Source organism: Rana temporaria, chromosome 1, assembly GCF_905171775.1.
Source record: "Rana temporaria chromosome 1, aRanTem1.1, whole genome shotgun sequence".
Taxonomy (NCBI): Eukaryota; Metazoa; Chordata; class Amphibia; order Anura; family Ranidae; genus Rana; species Rana temporaria.
Genome location: NC_053489.1, coordinates 346,463,223 through 346,491,063, shown reverse-complemented (window position 1 = coordinate 346,491,063; position 27,841 = coordinate 346,463,223). Strand labels below are relative to the sequence as shown.

The window sequence follows — 27,841 nt, the reverse complement described above, 5'->3', positions numbered from 1 at the left end:
TTATACTCGAATCACCTTTTTGTACCTGATCTTCCAGACTTTTGGGACCCGGTACTGGACGGCCGTAGGTCCCCTGGACCCCAAACTTGGCACACATATAGCCCCACTCTTTCTCTACAACTGTGCAGAGTTTGTTGTCCGGGTAGCACCGATTTTTCAAAGCCAGGCACCCCTTCCATAGACTCCCATGTTAAACTGTAATTTCTCCAGTGAATTTGGGGACCCGGTACTGGCCGGTCGTAGGTCTCCTGGACCCAGAACTTGGCACACATGTAGCCCCATTTCTCCTCTACAAGTGTGCAACGTTTGTTGTCTGGGGGACCTAAGCCTGGGGAGCACCAATTTTTCAAAGCCAGACACCCCTTCTATAGACTCCCATGTTAAACGTCAGTCTAGTCATGGACACAGTGAGGCATGGGCACAGTGAGGCATGCACATGGACACAGTGAGACACAGTGAGGCATGCAGATGGACACCCTAGGCTTATACTCGAGTCAATACGTTTTCCCATTTTTTGGGGTAAAATTAGGTGCCTCGGCTTATATTCGGGCCGGCTTTTACTCGAGTATATACGGTAAATGAAATTTACTTTGCAAATTGAGCATGTCCTAATCAAACCTGTCCTTAAGGCTGGGTTCACACTATTGCGAATTGGATGCGGAGTTTCCCTGCATCCAATTTGCATGTCAGGAGATTGTGACCTGCTCTCTATGGAGCCGGTTCACACATCTCCGGAGTTCTGTGCATCTTCTGGTCCACTTCAGGTCCAAATTCAGCCCAAAACTTTGGGCTGAAATTGGACCTGAAACAGTGAACGGGAACGCACCGGACTTCTGCTGTGAGCTGCACCGTGCTGCGGTGTGAACCGAGCCTAAAACAGCAATTTTAACATAGCAACAATGTGTTGTGGAGAAAATTGTCCAGGGGTAAATCTTCAGAATAGGGAACAGTCCTTAGAAAGAAGGAACAACTGGCAAAGATAAGCATGAATAGTGCACAATACCTAGGTGAGAATGCAGATTTAATGATGAGCTGTCACTCACTGCCATCACAACAGTTCTTAAAGCCATAACAATCCTTGCTCTTGATTGTAAATATCCCCTTGCACCCAGCTGAGCACAGAGATTTTAGTGTACCCCTTCTTACCTGGAGACCTTTACTCTTGCTTTCTGCGCAGCCCGGTGGTTAGTACTGATAAGCCAGGTTCACACCTTGACTAACCCACCCTACTCTATCTGCCAACAGTGGAAGTAAACCCTCCTAACCTTGTCATCCAAGAAAGCTGCCATCTTGGCCTCTGTTTAATCTTCAGTTGCCATTGTGCTGCACCTGTAACCAGTTATGACGCCAGCCTATAGATGGTTTGACAGTTTGGTTGACAGCACAAGCCAATGTGACCGTTAGCAATCCCGGCATGTTTTCTGAAACTGTTAAATCAAAAGGTTTACTTCCGCTTTGATGCCGTGTACACACAATCGGAACTTCCGACAAGAAAACCGTGGAATTTTTTCGGACGGAATGTTGGCTCAAACTTGTGTTGCATACACACGGTCACACAAATATTGTCGGAAATTCCGAATGTCGAAAACATGGGGACGTACAACACTATGACGAGCCAATAAAAATTAAGTTCAATGATTCCGAGCATGCGTAGGATTTTTGTGCGTTGGAATTGCATACAGACGATCAGAATTTCCCATAGGAAAAATTGAGAACCAGCTCTCAAATTTTTGCTGTCGGAAATTCCGACAGAAAATGTACGATGGGGCCTACACACGGTCGTAAATTTCCCACCAAAAGCTCACATCAAACTTTTCTTGTTGGAAATTCTGATCGTGTGTAAGCGGCACAGGATTCAATAACAACACCAGTTTACATCTCTTGGAATGTTCACCAGCCAAAACATAGTGAAGTAAGGGAGTGGGGCTTTGTACAAGCATAACATGAAAAAATATCTCCATCCATATAATCTGCACTGGGAAACTGGACATTGTGGAGTGGTGAAGTTTGCCTGGCTTCAGGATTCCTTGAGAAATCTGAAACTGGCTTCACAGAAGCCACTCTGCAGGTGCCCATCCTTTGCGCAACAGTTTTTTTTAAGAGACCTTGTTGCCAGATCATTAATTTCAACAAGAATCTTCCCCAAAGATTATATGTGCGTTTAACATTTATTTAACTAACAGCCCCCTTGTGTAGACACCCGAAAGCCCAGAGACCGCTGCTGGGCACCTACCATCTTGGATGTGATGTATCGTCTTAAAATAATTCAAGGATTAAACAAATTCAAAGGGTATGCTACTGTATATGTAAATGTAGGTAGGAAAGGTTAAGAATGTACCTGCTGTGAAACCAGGAATACGATCATGCCTGTTAGCTGGTCATAAAATCCAGAGCACCAATCATGTGGCCTTTGCCAAACAGGAGGATCCATGATTACAAAGAAGTTCAAGAACCACTGTTTGGTTGGCTCTAAATCCTGCCGATCTCTTTTTTGTTCACATGGTATGTTATCAAAATACATAAAAAATTATTATTATTATTATTATTATTACCACATGTGAAATACAGTACTTTTAAGCGTTGCGACTCTCATACAGGGAAGTGATCCTTTTATTTCCCCCCCCTTTCTTTGTCCATTTATAGAGCACAGTGTATTCTTTGAACATCCAACAACAGGATTGCTTTCCTGTATGAGAGTCACAGTGCTGGAAGAATATGGCACATACAAATTAATGAATTTTAGCATACATATAGAAACGATCAGCCCTGTTAACTCTCCTGCCCACAGGTAACTTTAATACACTTTAGGGTTGATTTACTAAAATTGGAAAGTGCAAAATTTGGTGCAGCTGTGCATGGTAGCCAATCAGCTTCCAGGTTTAATTGTCAAACCTTAACCTCCCTGGCGGTATGATGCTTTCAGAAAAAAGGTGCTGAAAGTGGTACCATTATTTGCAAGGAAATTTGGCGTTTTATACTGTAGGTCTGTAATTTTTAGGAATAACTCACTTAAATCTGACCAAACAAGAGACTAGTAGGCATCCCGGGTATGACATTTTTTTAAAAACAAAATTATAAATTATAATATAATAAATAATTATAAATAATTATAACAAATAATAATATAATTCTAATAAAAATTATTCAATAATGTAATCAACTCAAAATCACTGAAATTTGCTCAGTTGCAGAATTGTCGCTGTCATTATTATTTTTTTTTTATGACGAAGTGATTATAATTTATTATCGATGTTTCTTAGCTGATCTAAAACTATTTTTGACATAAAGGGACACTTTTGGTTGCTATGGACAATCTACAGTTTGCAGGGAGAAAGAAAGGTTTTTATTATATAAAAGTACATGTAGGGCACTGGGCAAACCACTAGAAACAAGTGGGGTGTGTATTTTTTACATACAGTACTGTAATCTATAAGATTACAGTATACTGTATGTAATGTGTTTTTTTACGTTTTTTAATTTGGTGCCGTTCTCCGCTCCCGTGCGTCGTAACGTCGCAGGGAACGGAGATCGGCGGCACAGGAGGACGCTGTGTGAATCGAGCGAGGTCCCGCTTGCTCACACAGCGCGGTGGCATCGCTGGATCCAGGGACAAGGTAAGTAACTTTGTCTGCTGCTTCAGCGAGGCAAGCCCGAGTCTGACTCGGGGTTACCGCTTTTGGTATGAAAATCTCACCCCGAGTCAGACTCGGGAATACCGCCAGGGGGGTTAATTGAACAAGCTGCAGTTAGAAGCTGTTTGGCTACCATGCACAGCTGCACCAGAGTTTGCACTCTTCAGTGTTAGTACATTAACCCTATTGCCTGGAGTTCAGCTTTAACCACTTCCCGGCCAATAGCAAAATGACAGCCGGGCGGTGGTTCAGTTATCCTGACTGGACGTCATATGAAGTGGGGGCGCGCATTGTGGCGATTGGTGATGCGGTGTGTCAGTCTGACACACCGCTACACCGATTTTGGTAAAGAGCCTCCAACAGAGGCTCTTTACCATGTGATCAGCCGTGTCCAATCACAGCTGACCACAATATAAACAGAAAGAGCCGTTGATCGGCTTTTCCTCACTCGCATCTGACAGACGTGAGTAAAGGAGAGCCGATCGGCTGCTCTTCTAACAGGGGGGGTCTGTGCTAATTGTTTATCAGCGCAGCCCCCCCCCCCTCGGATGCCCGCCCAGGACCACCAGGATGCTGCCGGGACCACCAGTGATAGCCACCACACTGGACCACCAGGCATGCCCCCCTAGACCACCAGGGAAATGCTAATCTGTGCCCAGGCAGCTGCCAATCAAGGCCCAGGCAGTTGCCAATCAGTGCCCATCCACAAAGCCTACCAGTGCCACCAGGGATGCCTATCAGTGCACAGCAGTGCTGTCTATCAGTGGCATCCATAAGTACCTATCATTGCAGCCTATCAGTGCCGCCTACCAGAGCCCATCAGTGCCCATCGTCAGTGTCCCCTCATTGGTGCAGCCTTATCAGTGCCCATCAGTGAAAGAGAAAATGTACTAATTTACAAAATGTTATAACAGAAACAAAATAAAAACTTTAGTTTTTTTTTTTCAAAATGTTCTGTCTTTTTTTATTTGTTTAGCAAGGTGATCAAATACCACCAAAATAAATCTCTATTTGTGGGAACAAAATGATAAAAATTCTGTTTGGGTACAGTGTAGCATGATTGCGCATTGTCATTTAAACAGCGCCAGCGCTGAAATCTGAAAATTGGCTTGGGCAGGAAGGGGGTGTAAGTGCCTGGTATTGAAGTGGTTAAGCACTAGCCCCTGTATGGTATTGCTATTGGTAACAGAGCACTAGATTTCATACATTGTGTTATGATTTTAATACAAAGCATATGCATGTTGGTCTTTGGCTGAATACATTTCCAAGTAATCAAAGGCTCTAAAAGTGCTTTACAAATTGTAAATCATACTGTAATTGAACTATGACAAGCAGTTTTATAAAACCGAATAGAAGATTATACAACGGTCACCATGCATTACCGAAGATAAAAAAGCCTTATAAGTTGTGATATTACAAATAAATAAAAGCTGGAAATTATACTGTCTCATCTTGAAAGCAGATTTGAAACCAACTTACACTAACAAACATACAAATGCATAACTATATGAGTAAGAACAGCAGCTATTATCGCCGTAGGGGATATCTAAATGATCTTACTTACCCCTGACTGGAACTTGCATAACATCAGAATACCTTTGAACCCTGTTATCGCATTATAGACTGATGTTTTTCTTAAATGATTTTATTGATGTCGGTACTTTCCCTAAAGTTGAACTCCAATTATCTAATTATTAAATATATTTTTACAAAAAAAACTAGCACAAATTTCGAAATATTACTGCATATTAACCACCTGCAGCAGTCTTGCCTCTATGAGCTAGGGCATGTCCTAGACCCGTCTATTTTGCTGAGGCCCCTGTGCATGCAATGCCAGCCTTTTAGTGCACCCAGAAGGCACAAGTGCAGCATCCAGCCCTACTGACTGCCATCTGTCAAAGTCTATAGCAGGCTAAAATATGTTGCTGCTGGCCAGAGCTGAACGCTACATCAAATGTTACCCGCAATCAGGGACAAATGAACAGAACACATGTCAAAATGCACGCTTTAGACCTGAAAATTGCTTAAAACATTATATACCTTCTGAAAGCAGTGAACTTTGCAGCTGCAAATTTTTAAGTTGTTACTATATTTTTGGAACTGTTTTTTTTAAACCTATATACTTTTAACCACCTCAATACAGGGCACTTATACCCCCTTCCTGCCCAAGCCATTTTTCAGCTTTCAGCGCTGTCACACTTTGAATGACAATTGCGTGGTCATGCTACACTGTAACCATGTGATATTTTTTATCATGTTCTTCACACAGATAGAGCTTTCTTTTGGTGGTATTTAATCACTTCTGGGTTTTAATTTTTTTCCTAATAAGAAAGGCAGAACATTTTGAAAAAAATAAAGTTTTTCTTAGTTTCTGTCAGTTCATTTTGTTAATAAGTAATTTTTTTCCTTCACTGTTGGGCGCTGATAGGCTGCACTGATGGACACTGATGAGGTGGCCCTGATGAGGCTGCACTTATGGCACTGTTGAGGAGGCACGCATTTATGGGCACTGATAGGCATCACTGGTGGGCACAGATAGGTGTCACTGGTGGGCACAGATAGGCGGCATGGATAGGCGGCAATGATGGGCACTGATGGGTGGCATTGATGGGCAGCAGTGATAGCCAGCACTGACTGGCATCACTAATGGCTACTGATTGCTGCCAATTGTGGGCACTGGTTGGTACCGATTGCTGGCACTGGTGGCACTTAATTGTAATCAGGGCACTGATGATCAGTGCCCTGATTATATACCTAGCTGTTCCCCCTGTGAGGAGATGCTGACGATCGGCTCTCCTCTCCTTACACTCTGTCAGTGTGAGGCGAGGAGCACCAATTACAGGCATCTACGTGTTTATATGTGACTGGCTGTGATCTCTCATCTCCCCTTCTCTCTCTCTCTCTCTGTCTCCACCCTCTCTCTGTCAGCCCCCTCTCTCTCATCGCCCCCTTCTCATCCCACCCGCTCTCTCTCTCTTATCCCCCTCTCTCTGTCAGACCCCTCTCTCTGTCAGACCCCTCTCTCTCATAGCCCCTCTCTCTGTCAGCCCCCCCTCTTTCATCACCCCCCTCATTTCCCCCCTCTCTCTGTCAGGTCCTCCTCTCACAGAGCCCCCTCTCTGTCAGACCCCCCTCTTTCTCAGCCAACCTCTCTGTCAGTTCTTTCTCTCTCTCAACCACCCCTTCCTCAGCCTCCCTCTCTCTCAGCCACCCTCTCTCTGTTAGCCCCCCATCTCTCTGTCAGCCGCCCCCTCTCTCTCAGCCCCTCCATCTCTCTCTTAACCCCCATCTCTCTGGCAGTCGCTCCCTCTCTCTCAGTAAACGCACAAATCCCTATCCTGTCAGGGGAGAAGAAACAGATTGTGTCTTCCTACTAAGTAGGAACAATGATATGTCTCCTACCCCAGTCAGTCTAATCCCCTCACAGTTAGAACACATCCAGGGAACACACATTTAACCCCTTGTTCGCCTCTTAGTGTTAACCTCTTCCCTACCAGTGACATTTATACAGTAATCAGTGGCTATTTTAAGCTCTGATTGCTGGATTAATGTCAATGGTCCCAAAAACGTGTCAAAAGTGTCAGATCTGTCTGCCGCAATGTCGCAGTACTGATAAAAATCGCTGATCGCTGCCATTACTAGTAAAAAAATAATAATAAAAATGCCATAAACCTATCCCCTATTTTGTAGACGCTATACATTTTGCGCAAACCACTCAATATACGCTTATTGTGATTTTTTTTACCAAAAATATGTAGAATATGTAGAAGAATACATATTGGTCTAAACTGATGAAGAAATGTGTTTTTGTTTTTTAAATTTGTAGGAAAAAAAAGACGCAAACTTTGTTTGGGTACAACATCGCACGACCGCGCAATTGTCAGTTAAAGCAACGCAGTGCCGTATTGCAAAAAAATGGCCTGGTCAGGAAGGGGGTAAACTCTTCTGGGACTGAAGTAGTTAAATTCCCATAAATAATGGCCCTAGAATTATTCTTGTACTTTGGCAAGTGCCGCAAAAAACTAATAAGTGTTAACCGCTCGCTCTTTACCCACAAGCCTGCATATGTGCATACATGGGGACAAGGGGTACTTTTTAAATTTAGTTTTGTCTAATTTTTTTTTTTTTTATTCGATTTTACTATGTGTTCTTAAGAGCTGGTTCACACCATGGCGGCACGATTTCGGGGGCGACTCTGCAAGTCGTCCTGTAGATGACTTCAGAGGCGATTAGCAAAATGACTTGTATAGAAGTCAATACAAATCGCCCCGAGCCGAACCGGCTCTAATTGATTTTTATTTGATTTATTACTAATACAAAAGGACTAACGGGCCCCTGTTTTATAGTACAGTTTATGTGACCAGTCCCCTTTATTTAAGCCCCTGTTGTCTCCCTTGCACCTCTGTAGGCTCTGTTCACATGGCCATAAAAAAACGCATTTATAACCATTTTTAACCATTTTTTTATAACCATTTTTTAATTACTTAATTACTTCTTTAGCCCAAACAAGTCTCTTCTGCTTGTTGCCTTTCTTTAGCAGTGGGTTCCTAGCAGATATTCTACCATGAAGGCCTGATTCACACAGTCTCCTCTTAACAGTTCTAGAGATGTGTCTGCTGCAAAAGGTAGCTACTTTGAAGAACCTAGAATATGAAATATATTTTCAGTTGTTTCACACTTTTTTGTTATGTATAATTCCACATGTGTTAATTCATAGTTCGGATGCCTTCAGTGTGAATCTACAATTTTCATAGTCATGAAAATAAAGAAAACTCTTTGAATGAGAAGGTGTGTCCAAACTTTTGGTCTGTACTGTATGTTTTTTTAGCAGACATCATAGGGAATAAAATGACGGTCATTGCAACTTTTTATCTTGCACAGTACTTGCGCAATAATTTTTCAAACGCCTTTTTTTTAAAAAAAAAATGGTTTCATGAATAAAAAAATAAAGACACAGTAAAGTTAGCACATTTTTTTGTAAAATATGAAAGATGATGTTACGTTGAGTAAATTGATACCTAACATGTCACGCTTTAAAATTGCGCACACTCATGAAATGGCGCCAAACTTCGTTACTTAAAAATCTCCATAGGCGACACTGAAAAATCTTACAGGTTACCAGTTTAGAGTTACAGAGGATGTCTAGTGCTAGAATTGTTGCACATGCTCTAATGCACAGGGCGATACCTCAAATATGTGGTTCGAATGGCGTTCACATACGCGGGCAGGACTTACGTGTGCGTTCGCTTCTGAGCGCGAGCTACCGGGGACAGGGGCGTTTTTTTTTTACTTTTTTACTTTTCTTTTACTTTTTTTTTTTTGATCACTTTTATTCCTATTACAAGGAATGTAAACACCCCTTATAATAGGAATAGTGTGTGACAGGTCCTCTTTATGGACAATAAGACCTTGCATCTCTCCTCCAGGCTGGAAAGCATGAGATTACTTCCGGGTACCCAGGCGTGAGGTCATCACATCGCGCCCAGGCCTCCGATGGTTATAGAGATGACTGGTGACCATCTGGTCACCAGTCATCTATATGCTTCCCATCCGGCGCTGGACGATTATTTCTCCGGGCCCCCAGTGGCACGGGAGAGCCTGTAGAAGCACGGGATGGCAGCTGGAGGGGGGATGTCCCCTCCCGCCGCCTATAAGAACGATCAAGCGGTGGAACCGCTGCTATGATCATTCTTATGGTGCGTAGAATCGCCGCCGGCAAATAACGATATCTGAATGATTCCTCTAGCTGCAGGCATCATTCAGATATCTGCTAAAAAGTGTACTGGGGGCGCTTTGGAGTATTATGTAATTACACAACTTATCCTATAATATGCAACAACAAGTAAATTAATAAAAATGTGTCCTGTTGTACGTGATAAATCAATCAATAATTTAATAGTAAATAATAAAGTCCCATTGGTGCAAACAAAGATACAACATCAATGCTCGAATATCCTCTAGATATATTTCTTGCTGTGATACAAAAACCGTCTCCGGTCATGCAAACTTAATTGATTTTCCACCACCTGGATGATTAGTAAGACACCCAATGTGCACAAGTAGTAAATTGTGCTTACCAGACCTGGTTGACCTCTTTAATGAAAAAGATGGTCAGATGCGCTTGAGCAGGATAATGCCTGCAGACATATAACTCGACTGAAGCCCCTTGAAAACGTAACTATACGAAACGTACGTCGGCGGCGGAACCTGGTCTGGTGTACTATGTCCTACGTCACTTCCCGATCGTCTGGATAGTGTCAGCAGCTGGTTGAACGCATGCAGCCACGGAGGTGGGAGAGCCAGTGTTTTTTATCAAAGCTTGGAGCCCCAGTGCCGGGAGAAGGGCACTTTTTATGTGAGTAGCCAATTGGCTGGTGTTTTTATCCCATTTTAATAAAATAGCATTGCACTATGGAAGCTCTCTGTTTGTGTTCCATGTTCTAAAATCTCAACATTCCGAGGGTGAGCTATCGTACATGCTCCAGTCGATTTATATGTCTGCATATAAATTCAGATATCCCCTCACAAAGCCCAGGACGTCATATGACGTCCACCCAGGATGGGCGATCCCCTCTGTGAACGTCATATGACTATGGGCCGGTATTGAAGTGGTTAAAGCACCTCCCCCACAGTTAGCAAGCACTCCCTGGGAACACATTTAACCCTTTGATCCCCCCCCGATGTTAACCCCTTTCCCTGCCAGTGTCATTAGTACAGTGACCGTGCACATTTTTTAGAACTGATCACTTCGGTGTCACCGTTCCCCAAAAAAAGTATCAAAAGTGTCACATAGTGTCCAATTTGTCTGCCACAATTTCGCAGGCTCACTATAAGTCGCTGATTGCTGCCATTACTAGTGAAAAATAAATAAATACAAATTCCATAAAAATATCCCATAGTTTGTAGACGCTATTAGGCAGATTCACAAAGACTTACGATGGCGTATCAGTAGATACGCCATCGTAAGTCCGAATCCACGCCGTTGTATCTTTAAGCATATGCTCAAATTGAGATACGCTTCTCTGTTGCTAAGATATGACCGGCGTAAGTCTCCTACGCCGTCATATCTTAGCTGCATATTTACGCTGGCCGCTAGGGGCGTGTACATCGATTTACGCCAAGAATATGTAAATGAGCAAGATACGCCTATTCACGAACGTACGTACGCCCGTCGCAGTAAGCTACGCCGTTTACGTAAGGCGTTTTGCAGGCATAAAGATAAACCACCAAAAAGATGGCGCAGCCAATGTTAAGTATGGACGTCGGAACAGCCGTCGAATTTCAAGTTTTTCACGTCGTTTGCGTAAGCTGATTCAGAATGGGGCTGGGCGTAGCTTACGTTCACGTCGATGCGCACTGGGATACGTCCACGGATGGCGCATTCGTTAGGCGCTTCATTTACGTGGGGTCACGATTCATTACCATACAACACGCCCACTACAGCCTACTTTGAATTACGCTGGCCCATTTACACTACGCCGCCGTAACTTAGGACGCAAGTTCTTTGTGAATACTGTACTTGCCTCTCTAACTTACGGCGGCGTATCGTATATGAGATGCGCTACGCCCGCCTAAAATTTTTTATTTGGGGGTATGTTTTATAGTATAAAATATAAAAATATTGTTTTTTTATATTCAAAATTGTTGGTCTTTTTTTTTATAGCGCAAAAAATTATAACCGCAGAGGTGTTCAAATACCACCAAAAGAAAGCTCTATTTGTGGGGAAAAAGGGGCCATCAATTTTATTTGTGTAGCGTTGCACGACTGCGCAATTGTCAGTTAATGTAACGTAGTGCCCTATCGCAAAAAAAAAAAAGGGGCCTGGTCATCAAGGGGGTAAACCATGGGTCTTTAAACTACGGCCTTCCAGTTGTTCAGGAACTACAATTCCCATCATGCCTAGTAATGTCTGTTGAATGTCAGTGTGTTACAATGCCTCATGGGATGTGTAGTTCTACAACAGCTGGAGGGCCGTAGTTTGAGGATCCCTGGGGTAAACCTTCTGAAGTTGAAGTGGTTCAGCCATAATGGTAGTTCTAAAGCCTCGGTACCCTCTGGGAAACCAACAAAATATATTTTTCTTCTAGCAGTTTTACAAATCATCTGTGTTATGGGTGAAGGAAAGAAAGGTCTGTGATTTGGCTGATAACTGCATGGTTTGGAGCAGGGAAATATTTTGTGGGTTTGTTTTACAGTAAGTCATTTTGTTAGCTTGTCTGTGTGTGTGGGAGAGAAGTTGTTTAATGGAGGAGAAGAAACAAAACCTGCTTGGTCACTTTTATATCAGTGTACCTGTTTCGGCTATACCTCTGATACATGTACCGTATGAAACTGTATTAATTAGTCAGTATCTAAAAAAGTTAAATGTTTATCTGTTATTTCAAATTGCAATTTAGTAGCGGAAAGTGAATAAAAAGTAGGTAAAAAAACACACTAAGGGCACTATATTTATAATATAAAGCAGATATCGCTTTCTGCTCCCAGCTAAACACTGCAGTATTGACTGCACACTGTGCCTGCATTCCAAATTCCATTCATAAAATATAGGCCATGGTGTGAAGTCTGTGGCATCCTGTTCATGGCATATGATTGCAGAAAACAGTCTATCATTGGTATAGAGCCTTTTCCCCATTCGATCATTTAAATGCCTGCTAATTTCTGAAGCAAGCAAAAAGCACTGTAAACATGTTGCTGCTTTATAATTTGGCCCCTGATTTTTAACCACTTCCATACAGGGCACATAAACACCTTCCTGCCCAAGCCAATTTTCAGATTTCAGCGCTGCCGCTGTTTAAATGACAATTGCGCGGTCATGCTACACTGTACCCAAACATGTATCATTTTGTTCCCACAAATAGAGCTTTCTTTTGGTGGTATTTGATCACCTCTGCGGTTTTTATTTTTTGCTAAACTAATAAAAATAAACAAAAACATATTTTTTTTTTCGGTCTGTTTCGTTATAAAATTTTGTAAACAAGTATGTTTTCTCCTTCAGTGACGGGCACTGATAAGGCAACACTGATGAGGTGGCACCAATTAGGTGGCACTGATGGGCACTGACGATAGGCACTGATAGGCGGCACTGATGGGTGGCACCAATTAGATGGCACTGATGGGCACTGATGATAGGCACTGATAGGCGGCACTGATGGGTGGCACTGATATGCAGCACTGATGGGCACTCATGGGTGGCACTGGTGGGCACTGATAGGCGACACTAATGGGCAATGAAAGGCTGCACTGATGGGTACTTATGGTTGGACACTAATAGGCGGCACTGATGGGCATTGATAGGTGGCACTGGCAGGCATCCCTGGTGGAACTGGCAGTGGTAGGCATTGTGGGTGGGCACTGATTGGCAGCTATCTGGGCACAGATTGTCATTCTCTGGTGGTCTAGGGGGGCATACCTGGTGGTCCAGTGGGGTGGCCAGCCTGGTGGTCCTGGGCGGATTTCCTGGCGGTTCTGGGAAGGACCTGTGGAGGGGCTGCGCTGATAAACTATGAGCACAGTCCCCCCCTGTCAGGAGAGCAACCAACCAGCTCTCCTCGCGTCTGTCAGACGTGAGTGAGGAAAAGCTGATCAACTGCTCTTCCTGGTTACATCATGATAAGCCGTGATTGGACACGGCTGATCACGTGGTAAAGAGTCTGACTGACACACCGCAACACCGATCGTCGCGATGCACTCCCCTGGCGGCTTGATATCCTGCTAACGTCATATGACATCCAGTCAGGATATCGCAACCACTTTGCCGTCGTCATTTTGCTATATGGCGGGCAGCAAGTGGTTAAATAAAAATTCCATAAATATATCCGATAGTTTGTAGACACTATAACGTTTGCATAAACCCATCCATATATGCTTATGGGGATTTTTATTTACCAAAAACATGTAGCAGAGTACCTATTGGAATACGTTTATGAAGACATTTTTTTTTATTGGATGTTTTAGAGCAGAAAGTAAAAAATATTGTTTTTTTTTTTTTCAAAATTGACGTTTTTATTTTTGTTTTTCATGAAATGTGTAACACTTGCTACCTCTAAGTGACCACAGTATTCCTCCTGACTGTGTCTTTATAATTCTTTTCCCAGAAGATCACTTGCATTTTTGTTCAGGTATCACCCAAGGTCAGCTTTTACTTTCTGAAATAATCTTTCCCCTCAGATGTCACATTTATGGAAATCCTGGTACCTGTGCAAAATAGGAAAGAAAACGTGGTGCAGCAACTGCAGAGTAAACCCCTTATGGACTTTGGAGGCAGACTAGTATGTATATAAAAAGCTTACTTTTTTATTAACATCATAAAAGATACCCATAAACAACACAGGAACATGGCATACAAAGAGCTACCCATACAACATCATTGGGCTAGCTACCATGGACATTTGCATAGAAACCTGACATGTTTTGGACTAATATAAGTCCTTCTTCAGAGGTTATTCATATGGGAAACACTTCTTCTAAAACATAAATAACAATAAATTAGTAAACAAAATTTTGTATCATTTATCAAGTAACAATATTGGTATAATACTAATCTTTTAGATATTACATTACATACATTTTATTTAAACAAATTATTTTGTAACATCATAGTATTACATAGCATAGTGGTTCCTGCAGGTATTATGGTGCGCACAGACATTTTTACATAAAAGGTATGTGCAGATTTGTATCTAATTTTTAGGGACTCGTTAATGACTGGAATAGTACCACTGGACCGGCGGAGGGCCAATGTGGTGCCTATATTTAAAAAGGGATCAAAGGCCCAGATTCTCGTAGATGGGCGTAAAACTGCGGCGGCGTAACGTATGTCATTTACGTTACGCCGCCGCAAGTTTTACAGGCAAGTGCTTTATTCACAAAGAACTTGCCTGTAAAGTTGCGGCGGCGTAGCGTAAATCCCCCGGCGCAAGCCCGCCTAATTCAAATGATCCGGGTAGGGGGCGTAGAGCATTTAAATTAGGCGCGTTCCCGCGCTGAACGTACTGCGCATGCGCTGTCCATAAAATTTCCCGACGTGCATTTTGCTAAATGACGTCGCAAGGACGTCATTGGTTTCGACGTGAACGTAAATGGAGTCCAGCCCCATTCACGGGCGACTTACGCAAACAACGTAAATTTTTACATTTTGATGCGGGAACGACGGCCATACTTAACATTGGTTGCCCCTCATATAGCAGGGGCAACTTTACACGTCGCAAATCTAACGTAAACGTCGTAACCTCACTGCGTCGACCGCGCGTACGTTCGGGAATTCGCGTATTTTGCTAATTTGCATACTCGACGGGGAAAAACGACAGAGGCGACACCTAGCGGCAAAAAAAAAAAAATTGCATTTAAGATCCGACAGCGTAAGAGCCTTACGCCTGTCGGATCTAATGGATATCTATGCGTAACTGATTCTAAGAATCAGTCGCATAGATACGACGGCCCAGATTAGGACTTACGACGGCGTACATTGCGTTGCGCCGTCGTAAGCCCTTTGAGAATCTGGGCCAAAGTCTTTACCAAGTAACTACAGTATAGATCTGTTAGTTTAACTTCTATATTCGGGAAGATAATTGAGAGTTTAATAAAAGACCACATAGATGAGATCTTGCTGGAAAAAAATATGCTAAGCAACAGACAGCATGGATTCATGAAAGACAGAAGTTGTCAAACAAACTTGATTGGGTAATGACCTGATGAGGTAAGTAAAACCTTGGACAGAGTGAGTGAATGTGGACGTAATATTTTGCAAAAGCATTTGACACAGTTTCCCACAAACGACTAATGTGTAATGCCGCGTACACACGGTCGTTTTTTGTCTTGTAAAAAAACGTTGTTTTTTCTCATGAAAAAAAATGACGTTTTTCAAACTTTATTTTAAAAAACTGCATTGCCTACACACCATCGTTTTTTCAAAATGCTCTAGCAAAACGCGGTTACGTACAACACGTACGACGGCACTCTGTTCCATTCAAGCTCGCGTCATAACTTGCTTCTGAGCATGCGCGGGTTTAAAAACGTTGTTTTAAACGTCGTTTTAGCCCACACACGATCATTTTTTATGACACAAAAAACGACATTTTGAAAAACGACATAAAAAATTGAAGCATGTTCGAATTTTTTTTGGTCGTTTTTTAGAAGACAAAACACGATGTAAAGCCCACACACGATCATTTTAAATTACGTTTTTTAAAACGTCATTTTATTTCATCACAAAAAACGACCGTATGTACGCGGTATCAGGTAAAGTCTACAGGCTTGGAAAGATCAGTTTGTAAATGGATAGAAAAAGTCCAAATTGAGAGAGTAGTGGTTAATGATATATACTCTATGGTCTAGTGTTCTCAGTGGTGTACCCCAAGGTTCAGTGTTGGGAACCATATATTTTAATAACTTTATAAATGATATTGGGTCTGGGATTAAAAGTACCATTTCAGTCTTTGCAGATGACACCAAGCTATGCAGTGGAATAATGTCCTTAAAGGATGTCTCCAACTTACAAGTTTAATTGGGCGACTAAGTGTCAGATGAGGTTTGGTGTAGATAAATGTAAAGTAATACACTTGGTTGGCTAAGAATATGCATACATCATACATACTAGGGGGAGTACAACTGGGGCATACATAGTGGAGAAGATGGTAGATCATAAGCTCAATAATAACATGCAATGCCAAGCTGCGGTTTCCAAAGCGAGCAAAGTTCTTTCTTGTATTAAGAGAGGTATGGAATCCAGAGAGAGATATCATTTTGCCCCAGTACAAATCATTGGTAAGATCTGGAATATGCAGTTCAGTTTTGGGCCCCAGTTCACAAAATGGATATTGGGGAACTGGAGAAAGTGCAGAGAAGGGAAACCAAACTGATAAGAGGCATGGAGGAGCTCAGCTATGAGGAAAGATTAGAGGAACTGAATTGATTCACTCTTGAGAAAAGGAGATTCACTTTAAGGTGAGATTCACTTTAAGGTCAACACAGAGGACAAGAGGGCTCTCTTTAAGTCTAGAGGAAAAAATATTTCATCTTCAAATATGGAAAGGTTTCTTCACAGTAAGAGCTGTGAAAATGTGGAATAGATTCCCTCCAGAGGTGGTTCTGGCCAACTCAGTAGATTGCTTTAAGAAAGGCCTGGATTCTTTCCTAAATGTACATAACTGGGTACTGACATTTATAGGTAAAGTTGATCCAGGGAATATTCGATTGCCTCTCGGGGGATCAGGAAGGAATTTTGTCCCCTGCTGTAGAACATTGGATCATGCTTTGCCTGGGTTTTTCGCCTTCCTCTGGATCAACTGAGTATAGGATTGTGTATACTGTATGTGATTGTATAATTTTTTTTTTTTTTTAATGGTTGAACTAGATGGACTTGTGTTGTTTTTCAACCTGACTAACTATGTAACTATGATGAGAGGAGAGAAAACATAAGGAAATGTGCGTAACAAAAGAGGAGAAGGGATCAAGTACCATAGCAGAACCCCTCCATATCCCTAGTAGCGTATAATAATATAATAATATTTGTATGTTTTTTGTATTGTTTAATGCTTTTATGATGTTAATAAAGAATATGCTTTTTATATACTTACTAGTCTGCCTATAGTCCATGAGGGGTTTTTACTGTGCAGTTGATGCACCAAGTTTTCTTTCCTATTTTCCTATATGGTGGACATTGGCAGACTACGGTAATTATAGTACACGTTGCTCTCCTCACCGATCTAATTTTGGTACCTGTGCAGACATCTGTTTTGAGCATTGTTGTATTACATAGATCAGCCCCTTGCTTCCTCTCACCTTAAAATCTTAAGCCTGCAGCAGAAAGGTGACATCATTATCCTATATCGTACCTGTCAGCCTAGAAACAATCATTGGACTGCAACCAAAGGACTGCACTTTAATGATACAAGTTATTATTTTTTTGGACTGTCATATTTTACTATATCAGAAATGTATTAATTACATTCACTTCCACCTTAAAGTGATACTAACGTCTTGTTTTTTTAATGTAAAAATAACAAACATGTTTACTTACCTGCTCTGTGCAGTTGGTTTTGCACAGAGCAGCCTGGATCCTCCTCTTCTCAAGTCCCTCTTCAGAGCTCCTAGCCCCTCCCTCCTGCCGAGTGCCCCTGCAGCAAGCAGCTTGCTATAGGGCACCCAAGCAGAGCCGCAGCACCCAATCTCTCATGCAACATTGCTGGATCAAGATGGGGTCAGGTAAGTATTAGGAGGGCTAAGGGGGGCTGCTGCATACTGGAGGTTTTTCATCTTAATGCATAGAATGCATTAAGAAGAAAAAAAACTTCTGCTTTACAACCACGTTAACGTGCTATATAAAGAGTAACAAGCCGCTATGACAGGTTCACTTTAAGAAAAAAAAATCTTTAGACATTAAATACAAAATATGTGAAGCACAAAATGTAGCATCTTTCAATTATGTTTTTTTAAGTTAAAGTAAAATACTGAGATGCATTCTTTAGTTTTCTTGGGGAAATTTAAAGGGAAAATTCCAAGGTGATGGCAACAGCCTTATTCAATGCATGTATGGAATGTATAACGAATACCTCAAAGGATCAACGCCTTTCATCTGAGTAGTGTGATGGTATAAACTCTATACACATGGAATCGGCAGTATAAGTGGACACCTAGCAACACTCATTATGTAGGATTTAATCGATAGCCCAGGGGAAGATTCTCAGTGCGTTCCTAAAACAGCACTCTCCAGTAGCATGCCTCAGCTAGCCATCCCTTCGCCACCTGCCTTTCTATAACACCTTACAGCAGCATGTACACTAAGTATCCATCACATTTTTGCCAGCCTAAACTGCTAATCAGTCAGCAATCACTTGCCTTGAAAACTGGACTCCAATGGGATGCATGTTTGGCTGCAAGTATGGGCCTAGTTGGGACCACATTCATTAGGGTATTTGGTATCACATAGTGAATTAGTGCATTTGGCAAACAGCCATACATTGGAAGAAAAGGGGTAAACAAGCTGCGTTTGTAATTGTTTTGTGCTTATGTGAACCTTTCCCTTTTTTGCTAGTTTCAAATAGATCAGAGTGGCCGCCATTGATGCTTTTTCAGATGGGGGCAGACTGTCACAAACTACGGTGAACGGGAGTGAACCACAACTGCGGATAGCAAGGATTTCAATGCATGTACCTATGTAATGTGTGATTTCAGTACTGAGCCTCAGGCGTCACTCCAGTCAGAGAACACAGGAGTTTGGGGGTTCTCTATATCATCTCTCTCTCTCACATAAAGGAATGCGTGGAGCTTCTAGGGGTGGATGTATTACAACACGCTTCCAACACCTAGCGTTTTAAAAGGTTACGATGCACGTGAAGATTCCAATGCTCTTCTGTATGCAAATGATTATCAGTACGGGACCCCAGGCGTCACTCCAATCAGAACACAGGAGTTTGGAGGTTCTCTACATCATATCACTTTTAACATACAGAAATGCATTAGGCCACTAAGGGTGTTGGTATGAAATACCTTCAACCCCTAGCATAGAAAAGTTAAGGCGAACATGTTCAGTCACTTAGGGCATGGGCCCATAAACAAGTACCAACTTATGTCAAGCACGTAGTAAATATGATTTGTGATAGCAACTAATAGTTGCGTAAAAGAGGCATAAATATAGCTCAGCTAAGTTGAATATGTATGTCTCTTTAAAATACTCTACAGCGGACAGCTAAAGACACACTAAGTAATCCCAGGCAGCAAATAGTATTCAATAATCCAGATTTAAATACAGTACTTCATAAGGGCAATATATTAAGCAGGTAATTCTAAGCAGAAATAGTACTTATCCGTTTTGCAGGGATGAGTGTTTTCCAGAGTATTGCAGCAGCAATGGGATTCTTCTATGGAGGGTCTCATGGTGGGGGATAGCTTGGGGTGGCCGCAGCAACTCTTAACGAGGTTAGCAGGGCAGCTCCAGGATTGCGTAGTGCAGGATGGTCTCCAGCTCAATAATAGACAATAATAGAACAACGTTTCTATTGACTCTGAATGCCTTTATAGGCAGGGGACAGGTGCAGTGCATAAGCACTGATTCCAGCGGAGCGATGATGTGCGGCGCACTTCCGCGTTCCAAGCTGGAACGCACGTGGTGCTGGGCGATGACGTCATTACGCGGCCGCGGTATGCGTTCCAGCGTGGAACGCATTATGGCGCTGAGAGCGCCTGTTACACATACACACACTGGAAGCCTTGCAAAGGTTATGTTTTGGCTTCTGGTGTATTGCTGTTCTTTTAAAGGTGGAAATGGCTACCTGCAGGTGAGCCTGCTCTCTGCTTGAGCTTGCAATATATGCCCCACAGCTGGGAACTCAGATAGTTTAGAGTTATTGACCACACAAATTTAATCAGAGGTGTCTTGACATAGCATTGTGGCTTCTGCATGTATCTGCAAATATATGTAACAAAAACTTTTTTAACGTGAGTGGTTAAACTGTTTTGTTGGGTTTTTGCTGGTTAGCTTAAAAGTGTGCCAGAAACCTTTTGTGGTGTTGTGTTTTACACTTGAGTACACACACGTCTAATTGTATGTACAGCAGCTATGCACATTTGTGCAATGTTGTCATCTGCCTTTATGCTAAAATAAATATAAAATGTTAGTAGCTAAGAAGCTATCAGATTCTATTCAATTCTAAAAGCTTGTTTTCCTGGGAGCATCTACATGTTACCATGTTAATAACATTCTGCTTTGTGTTGACAGATTATTCTTATATAAACTTCAGATAATACAGTCTATATTTCTCTTTCATAGGTTGTTCCAGATAATCAAAGGATCAGCTTCTGGAGTCACTCATTTGTATGCCATTGCTAACGTTATTCATTACGGAGTATCTTGTTTTGCAAGGTTTCCTCTGTTGCAGTTGCACCCCACCATTTCCTTATCTTTGAACAGCTACTGGATTGTAAATGGATATACAGTCAGGAAAGTAAAAGAATAACATAAAGTATTGTTGCAAAATATAATTTCTACATTACTAAAAGCCTCCTGCCTATAAGGAGGTAAAAGAATGATGATGACCAGCACTACCACCGACCATGTAAAAATGGAGCCCCCATTTTATCATGAGGATACTCTAAATTTGCAAGATTTTGCACAGATTTCAGGATACAGTGGAACTTCTCCTGGGGAGCCCCCGACAAATCACCAAACTAGTGGACCAGAAACTGCTGTTTCCTATACTTCAGAACATAAATTGATGAGTGCTAATATAATAATTCAGGCTACACACCTAAAAAAGAAAGGCCTGGGTGTAGTAGCAGCAGCTTCAGTTCCCCCACCTGTCATCCCTGATGGTTTCTCTGAGGTGATAACTCGAGGCACTGATGCATTGAAATTAATGCAAACTGTTAGCGGTAGACTGTCCGATTCTGCCGTGGGCAGTCGTGAAGTTGTGGTTGGGAATAACCTCAGTCCAGTACCAGCTTCTGAAGGTGGTGCCATAGTAGTGGCAGCTGGCAACAGTACAGCTAGCAGTAACACTGGAATCGATGTGTCTCTACTTCCTTCAGCTTCTTCTGCTGCATTGAGTTTACTTAAACTTTCTCCACCAGAACTAGAACACCTTTTAATTCAAGCTGCTGGCTCTGGCCTAACAGCTACATTTAGCAACAATGCCAGTCTTGCTCCTAATGTCCTTTCACAGCAGGGTATAACTGTGCCAGCTACCACAGTTCCACATCCCTTTTTGTACCGCAACCAACAAATGATCACACAAGAGCAAGAGGGCTTTGCAGATGGCTTTGTTAAAGCATTAGCAGACCTACACAAACAAAATCAGCTCCTGGGAGCACCAATTTCTCCATCTGCTCTTGCCACATGTTCCCCACCTTACCCATCTCGCTCATTGCACCCAGCTGGAGAGGTGCCAGTCTACACCAATCTTAGCAACTTCAACCCTACAGCTGCTGCCACGCAGCTTAGTCCTCCACTCCCACAGCCACCTCCTCCTGCATCCTATACTGCTAATTCTGCCACTGCAACACCCACAGTACAACTTCACTTTCCTGGACTCAATCGCTTACATACAGTTAGAGGTCCTCTGGATGAACCACAAACAGTACCTGATGTATCACAGTCTGGGGCTTCCGGAGCTGGCGGCGGTGAGCCAAACACACCGCCTTCACTTTCACCAATCGACCTAGAGACTCAAGAGAGGATCAAAGCAGAAAGGAAAAGATTGAGAAACCGAATTGCTGCCTCTAAATGCCGGAAGAGGAAACTCGAACGTATTGCACGTCTTGAAGAGAAAGTTAAAATGCTAAAGTCTCAGAACTCTGACTTAGCCTCTACTGCCAGTCTCCTGAGAGAGCAAGTGTCTCAGCTCAAGCATAAAGTCATGAGCCATGTCACTAATGGCTGCCAGATAGCTGTGGCCAAGGCTTCACCTGGTTCAAAAGCTGATGACAGCTCAAGCTGCTAAAAAAAAGTTAAGGAGAATTCTTTAAAAAAAAATATCTATCCTACTAATGCCAGAGATTTCCTCAAGCAGTAACAGCGGAGCTAGTCTTGTGAAGAGTGGGTTACAGTATTTCCTTAATCTGGATAACTTGCCTTGTTCTATTTTTGTTTCTTTTCCCAAGGCAAGCTGATTGAGATGAAAAATGTGGTCACCAGCAAGTGAAGTCATTTTGATGGAATACTAGAATTGCACACAGCAGATGCATATGCCTTAGGACAAGGCTTTATGTTGATTATCCTTTGGTCTGCAACCTTAAGGGCCACTAAAGAGTTGTCATCAAGTTTACTGTGTACTGAATGATTTTATTTTTCTTCTAGCATGGAATTTTACGAGAAAAGGGAGATCTACAATCTGTTGCAAGGGTATGTTTGAGATAAGCAGCAAAATAATCAAAGGATTACAATAATTTTTCAATAATACAGAGTGACATTAAACCTGTAAGAATGAGCTTAGACAACCCCTCCCTTCCACCCAGACTTTAACCTGCCGGACCTGTTTGGATGTGTTTCTTTACAAACAGAGCAACTCTAAACTCTATACAAGAATAAAAAGGGATATAAATAAGGTTTATTTAGACGATCAATAAGTCATTTCTTGTATTTGTTAAAAAACAATATCAAGTCCACTTCTTTTAAGCCTGGGTTTGACTGGAAAAGTGGAATGTAAATGGAGTTCTTGCTTATGCAAACCAAACTTTATTGTGCAGTGCCAAAACTTTTTTGTTAGGTTAAAATCAGCTATATGATAGAGCAGGTATTTTGGAAAAAGCGGCGTGTGTAACCAGAGAAATTCACTTTTAAGAACTGCCAGGTTTTGTAGTGCTGTGAATTTGTATGATTGTGTTTTAATTTTCCTTTAAAGCATTCATTTGAAAATGGTTAACATGCACTCTAAACTTTTGGTTGCACAAATGTAAAACAGCCTTACCAATATTCTGCAAAATCCTCACATCTGTGAGTCTATATTGAAGATATGGTATATAGGTTACTGTTAAATCATAATTTGACTCATGACAATAGTAACATTAAACCTAGTTTCAGGCAAATGTTTATCATACCCTCACTAATACCAGCAGAGATGAGTAATAAAAAGATTGACAAAAAGTAACAAAGTGACATACTATGAAAAAAAAGAAATGGACTGGGTGTATGTAATTTTGATTTAAATGCATGTCTGGGTGGTTAAATAGAGATAAGTGATAATGCACTTATGAGTTGTTATACAACAAAGAGAACCCAGATATTTTTGTTCAAGCATAATAATGAATGCTTTTCAGAAATGTATTTGAAAGTTATTGGAATAATAGATAGCGCTTAGACTGAAACCTATATTTTATTTATTGCTATCAGTCCTAAGCAAGACACTGAGTATTTTTTGATCTTAAGCTTTCTGGATATTGCACTAAATGTACTTTGTATACTTAAGTGATGTGTATTACTTGCCAATCAATTTATTTAATGTTTATTTAATTTAGAAAACAGGGGACCATATTGTTATTTTTCTGTCGGTGAGTAAAATGTGGGTTTAAGCACATGGGTTCGAGATCAAAATTCTATTTTAAAGTACTGAAAGATAGTTTGTAATATAAAAGTTTACTTCTAAAATGTATGCAGACAGATTACAGTATTTGTGCAAGTGCACATGACAAAAACCTATGCTTTAATCCAGACTGCATAGATCAGTTAATTAAAACAGGGATTTTTAAAATGTGGGTCAGGCCAAAGAACATCCATTGCAGCACCATTCCATTTCATTGAACATTATAGAAATTCTAGATTTGTGTAGTTTTTATATGGTATATTTTCTCATATTTTAATTAATTTATAGACAGCAGTATTTAAAACAAATTAGTATACGGTAATTCCTACCCAGAAAATGTTAGGTTCCCCTGACCTACAACTATTTCATATTTTATCTGGAATAGTTTTAAACACTCTGAAATGGGATAAGTTTTCATGCTATATATTTATTTTATAAATATAAATGTCATTGTATTTTTGCTAGAATGAAAATGTGTGTATATATATATATATAAAGCTATTTGGACATTGCACATTGTATTCAATTTGCAATTGAGACGTAAATGCCCATAGAATGAGAGGGAATAACTTGCGTATTAAGAAACATAGCTTTGAGTTCTCTTAGCTTATTCCAACTGCCTTTTGAGTTATTTTCCTTTTATGCTGTGGGCATTGAAATTCTATTTATTTATTGAAACTTCGACTTTTTTGGGTTTAAGTCGAGACATCTATTTTTATAATACATTTTGTTTTAATAGGCTAACTTTATAAGAGAGGAACAAGTGGTACCTGTTTTTGCCTCTGGTACCTCTTTTGTAATGTGTACATTCCAGCTTGCTGTGCAGTACTCTATGTTCTTTAGATTACATAGCAGAACTTTAAAAAAAAAAAAGGTGACAGGTTAAGTAAGGGCTCACAACTCTTTTTGATCACACTTTGTTTCATTGTAGGCATTTGGGGGAAAATAAAACGTGTATTTATTGCAGAAGATGTGATGACATTTCTTGCAGTCATCATTTGAAATTAAAATTGCCAACATATTAGTTCCCTTCTTTGGGAGATTTTTTGTTGTGAGCTAGGAAATTGTGTAATTGTGATATCTGTACTATGCTACACAAACAAAGGGAAGTTAGACATGTTTTGTGTTCTTTCAGGATACATAGGTTCTTTTTTGCACAATGGTGTCATGAAAGAAAAATTTGTGTATTTAATGTTGTGTATGTGTGTGCGCGTGTGTTTTTTAATGGAAATATACAGTGGCTTGTGATGCTTTCTATACTCCTCCCTGGCTCACTCTATGTTTACCTATAGTGTCATTTTGTTATGTCTTAAATTTGGTGAGTAAAAGCAATGTGTTAATGTAGTATATGTTAAGAACTATTTTGGCACTTGTGTTGTGCTTGAGATCACTCGTTGAGCTTGTACACCTCTTACCATGCTTTTTAGTAGTAACACACTTTAAAGAGCAGTAGTAGTTTGATTGCTTTACAAGTTGCTGTTTCACTCCTAATTATATTCTCTATTGTAATAGTAGTAGTAGTAGTGGATCTTGGAGGATCATATACAAGCGTTTGTGTGGTTTGTATGAGATAAAGTGATCTGTCAAACTGTCAAGGCAGTACAATCATGTGTTGATAATTAAAGGAATTTAGCCATTGTATGTCTGTCTCGTAACCTTTTTAGGAGAACCATAAAAAAGTGAAAGTTACGTTTCTGTTGTGTGTACTTTGTCTGACAGCTGCAGAGTGGACTCATGGGGTCAGTGCTACATTTCTGCATATTTTTCCTAGGAAATGATAATGGCATTGCTTATGCAGATATCTCTTTATGGGAAGCCCAAGGAAAATTATTATCCCCCTTCAGATATCCTCTTTAATGAGAACTCCACCAAAATTTTTGAAGTGGACAGTTGTGTGAGGCACCAATTTTTTTTCTCTTCTAGTCAAGATTGATATGTCAGTTACCAAGCACTTCAGCTTTCAGCCTTCTGTGCCTATAGATGATGAGCAGCTTTTAAGCTGGCCATAGACAGGTAGTTATTGTTTGTTCAGCAAGGAGGCTAAAGGAAAAAAAATAGCAGATTCCTCCATCCACACAAATGAGTTGGAAAAAGGAATCCCCACCTGCCGAGACATTGTATTCTGACAGCGTGAACTGAGACTATCAAATACAATGATCAGCGACTGCCGCCAATGGTTGAGAACTTTCCCAGGATATCCCTTTAACAGAAGTTGATCAAAATGTACTTCTGTCGAGCAGGGATTGCCACACACTGATCGAAATTTGGCCGGTCCTTGTTGAGCTGTTCGAACGTTGATCAGTGTTTAGCCAGCTTTAATATGTTTGTTTGCCTGAGATTTGTCATTGGTGGGATTCTGTTTTCCACTAGCTTCAGGATATGTGAGAAAGTTGCAGCTTTTTAATAGATGGCAATACCTACTAAAGGAAATAGAACTAAAACATTACAGTTTAGATAAATGGCCAGTCTATTAGAAGCAAATTGAAAATTGTTTTGAATGGTTGCCAGAGTATTGAATTTACAGTTAGCTGCATATATCTCTTAGGGACTCTCATGTTGGAGAAAGGGGGGCGGGGGCAGGTAACATTGGAATCCGATCGCATGGGTGTGAACACCCATACAATCCGATTTTGGTGTGGACCAAAAAAAAGGGTTCTGTGCGACTTTGGTCAGAATGCGATGCAAATTCAGCCATACAGTCTGTAAGGCTGAATTTGCATCACACAAACATTGCATGTGATTTGCACAGCAGTACGGTGCTAATCACATGCAATGTCAGACAGCGCACCAATGTGAACCAAGCCTCAATGAATTTCGATTTCAATTTTTTTTTTCTGGGAAAAATGAACGATTAAACATCTACTTTTGGATCACACTAACATGCCGCTGAGACCTGCCACTACCTTCTCTACCAATCAGCCAATGAGTGAATGTGATAGATTTTATCTACAGTTGCATTATCCTAATATATATGATAAAGGCTTTTAAGAATCTATACAATTGCTGTATCACCAAAAGGAATTGCCTTCGAGATATTGATTAGAAGCAGGGGATTCCTTATAGTTTTGCCAAAGGACCCCATCACACATAGTTTACAACCTTGGTGGGGACAGTCTACTGATCCACACATATGTTTGCTATAAATCTAAATCATTTATTTTTTTCATATGGTATGATATTAGATATTTGATATTGATTGATATTCGGTATGATATTGGATAAAAGATGCATGCATTCACCATCTTTGTGACCCCTTAGCTCACAAGCATGTTTTGTTTTTTGTAGTCTGTGAGAAAACCGACAAAATGAAATGTATCACTTTATTACACGGTCTCTAGCACTAGCATCTTTAGCATGTCTAAAGAAAATTGAATTTTTAGATAAGAAGTCATGAGACACGAGACATAAGGTACTCTCTATGTACCATACTGTACATGAGTTCTGGACATATCATCAGAAAATATTTGACAGTTTTTGTTTTTTTTTAAACCAATATGGAGGTTGGATAGTGCTTTTAAATTAATTCCACATTGTTAAGTATGTGAGGCATGGCTTATCCATGTTTAAAGCAGCCTAATGCAAACAGTACTGAGCAGAATTTCCAGTTCTGCGACCCTACTATGGATGATACTTTTAGTTTCATCCATCAATTAGAAACAGGAGTGGGTAGGATAAAACTCTTGAAGAACCGTGTGTGTCTAGGCACTGTCACGCGAATGGCACTGACAGTACATTACAGTACTAAAGGTACATTTTCTTCTTACTGGTTGCTTTGTCACATTAAATTGCAGTAATTGATCCCTGTTAGATAGTTAAGTTTCCAGTTTTAAGTATAGGTCCTATTCAATCAATAGAAATCAATGACAATGACCCCACAGTTGTATGGCCTGGCAGACCAAATTAATGTGTTATGCTTGTTCTTTGTCTCTGTTTGCCAGATTGCAACGTTATTGCATTTGAATTCAGTTTGTAAAACTATTTGTTCCAATATAGATAACTTTTTATGTTTTTTTGATGTACCAGGCACAAGAAAGGACATTTTTCATTGCACATTTCCAAGGTATAATGCCATATCATAGTGGGAAAGAAAAGGAAATTAGGTTAATAGACATGAATAGTTAGCAGCTAGATATCATTCAAAATCCAACATCAAGATTCAAATGCTAATTGACATAAGCAAACTAATCCGCTTACCA

At 40.8% G+C, this 27,841-nt stretch overlaps 1 protein-coding gene across 5 annotated transcripts in view; it reads left to right on the top strand.

The window, feature by feature from the left end:
• Positions 1-25,334, top strand: part of LOC120947049 (transcription factor AP-1-like) — a 35,984-nt gene extending 10,650 nt beyond the window's left edge. For 3 of the 5 annotated variants that reach the window (XM_040362001.1, XM_040362011.1, XM_040362022.1), the window contains one exon: positions 20,399-25,334. In XM_040362001.1, coding sequence (XP_040217935.1) covers positions 20,655-22,067 — 1,413 coding nt within the window. In that variant the 5' untranslated portion in view covers positions 20,399-20,654 and the 3' untranslated portion in view covers positions 22,068-25,334. Of the gene's footprint in view, positions 1-13,800; positions 13,902-20,398 lie in introns of all 5 variants that reach the window. The other 2 variants (XM_040361990.1, XM_040361997.1) reach the window with 1 other exon arrangement.
• Positions 25,335-27,841: the final 2,507 nt, after the last annotated feature.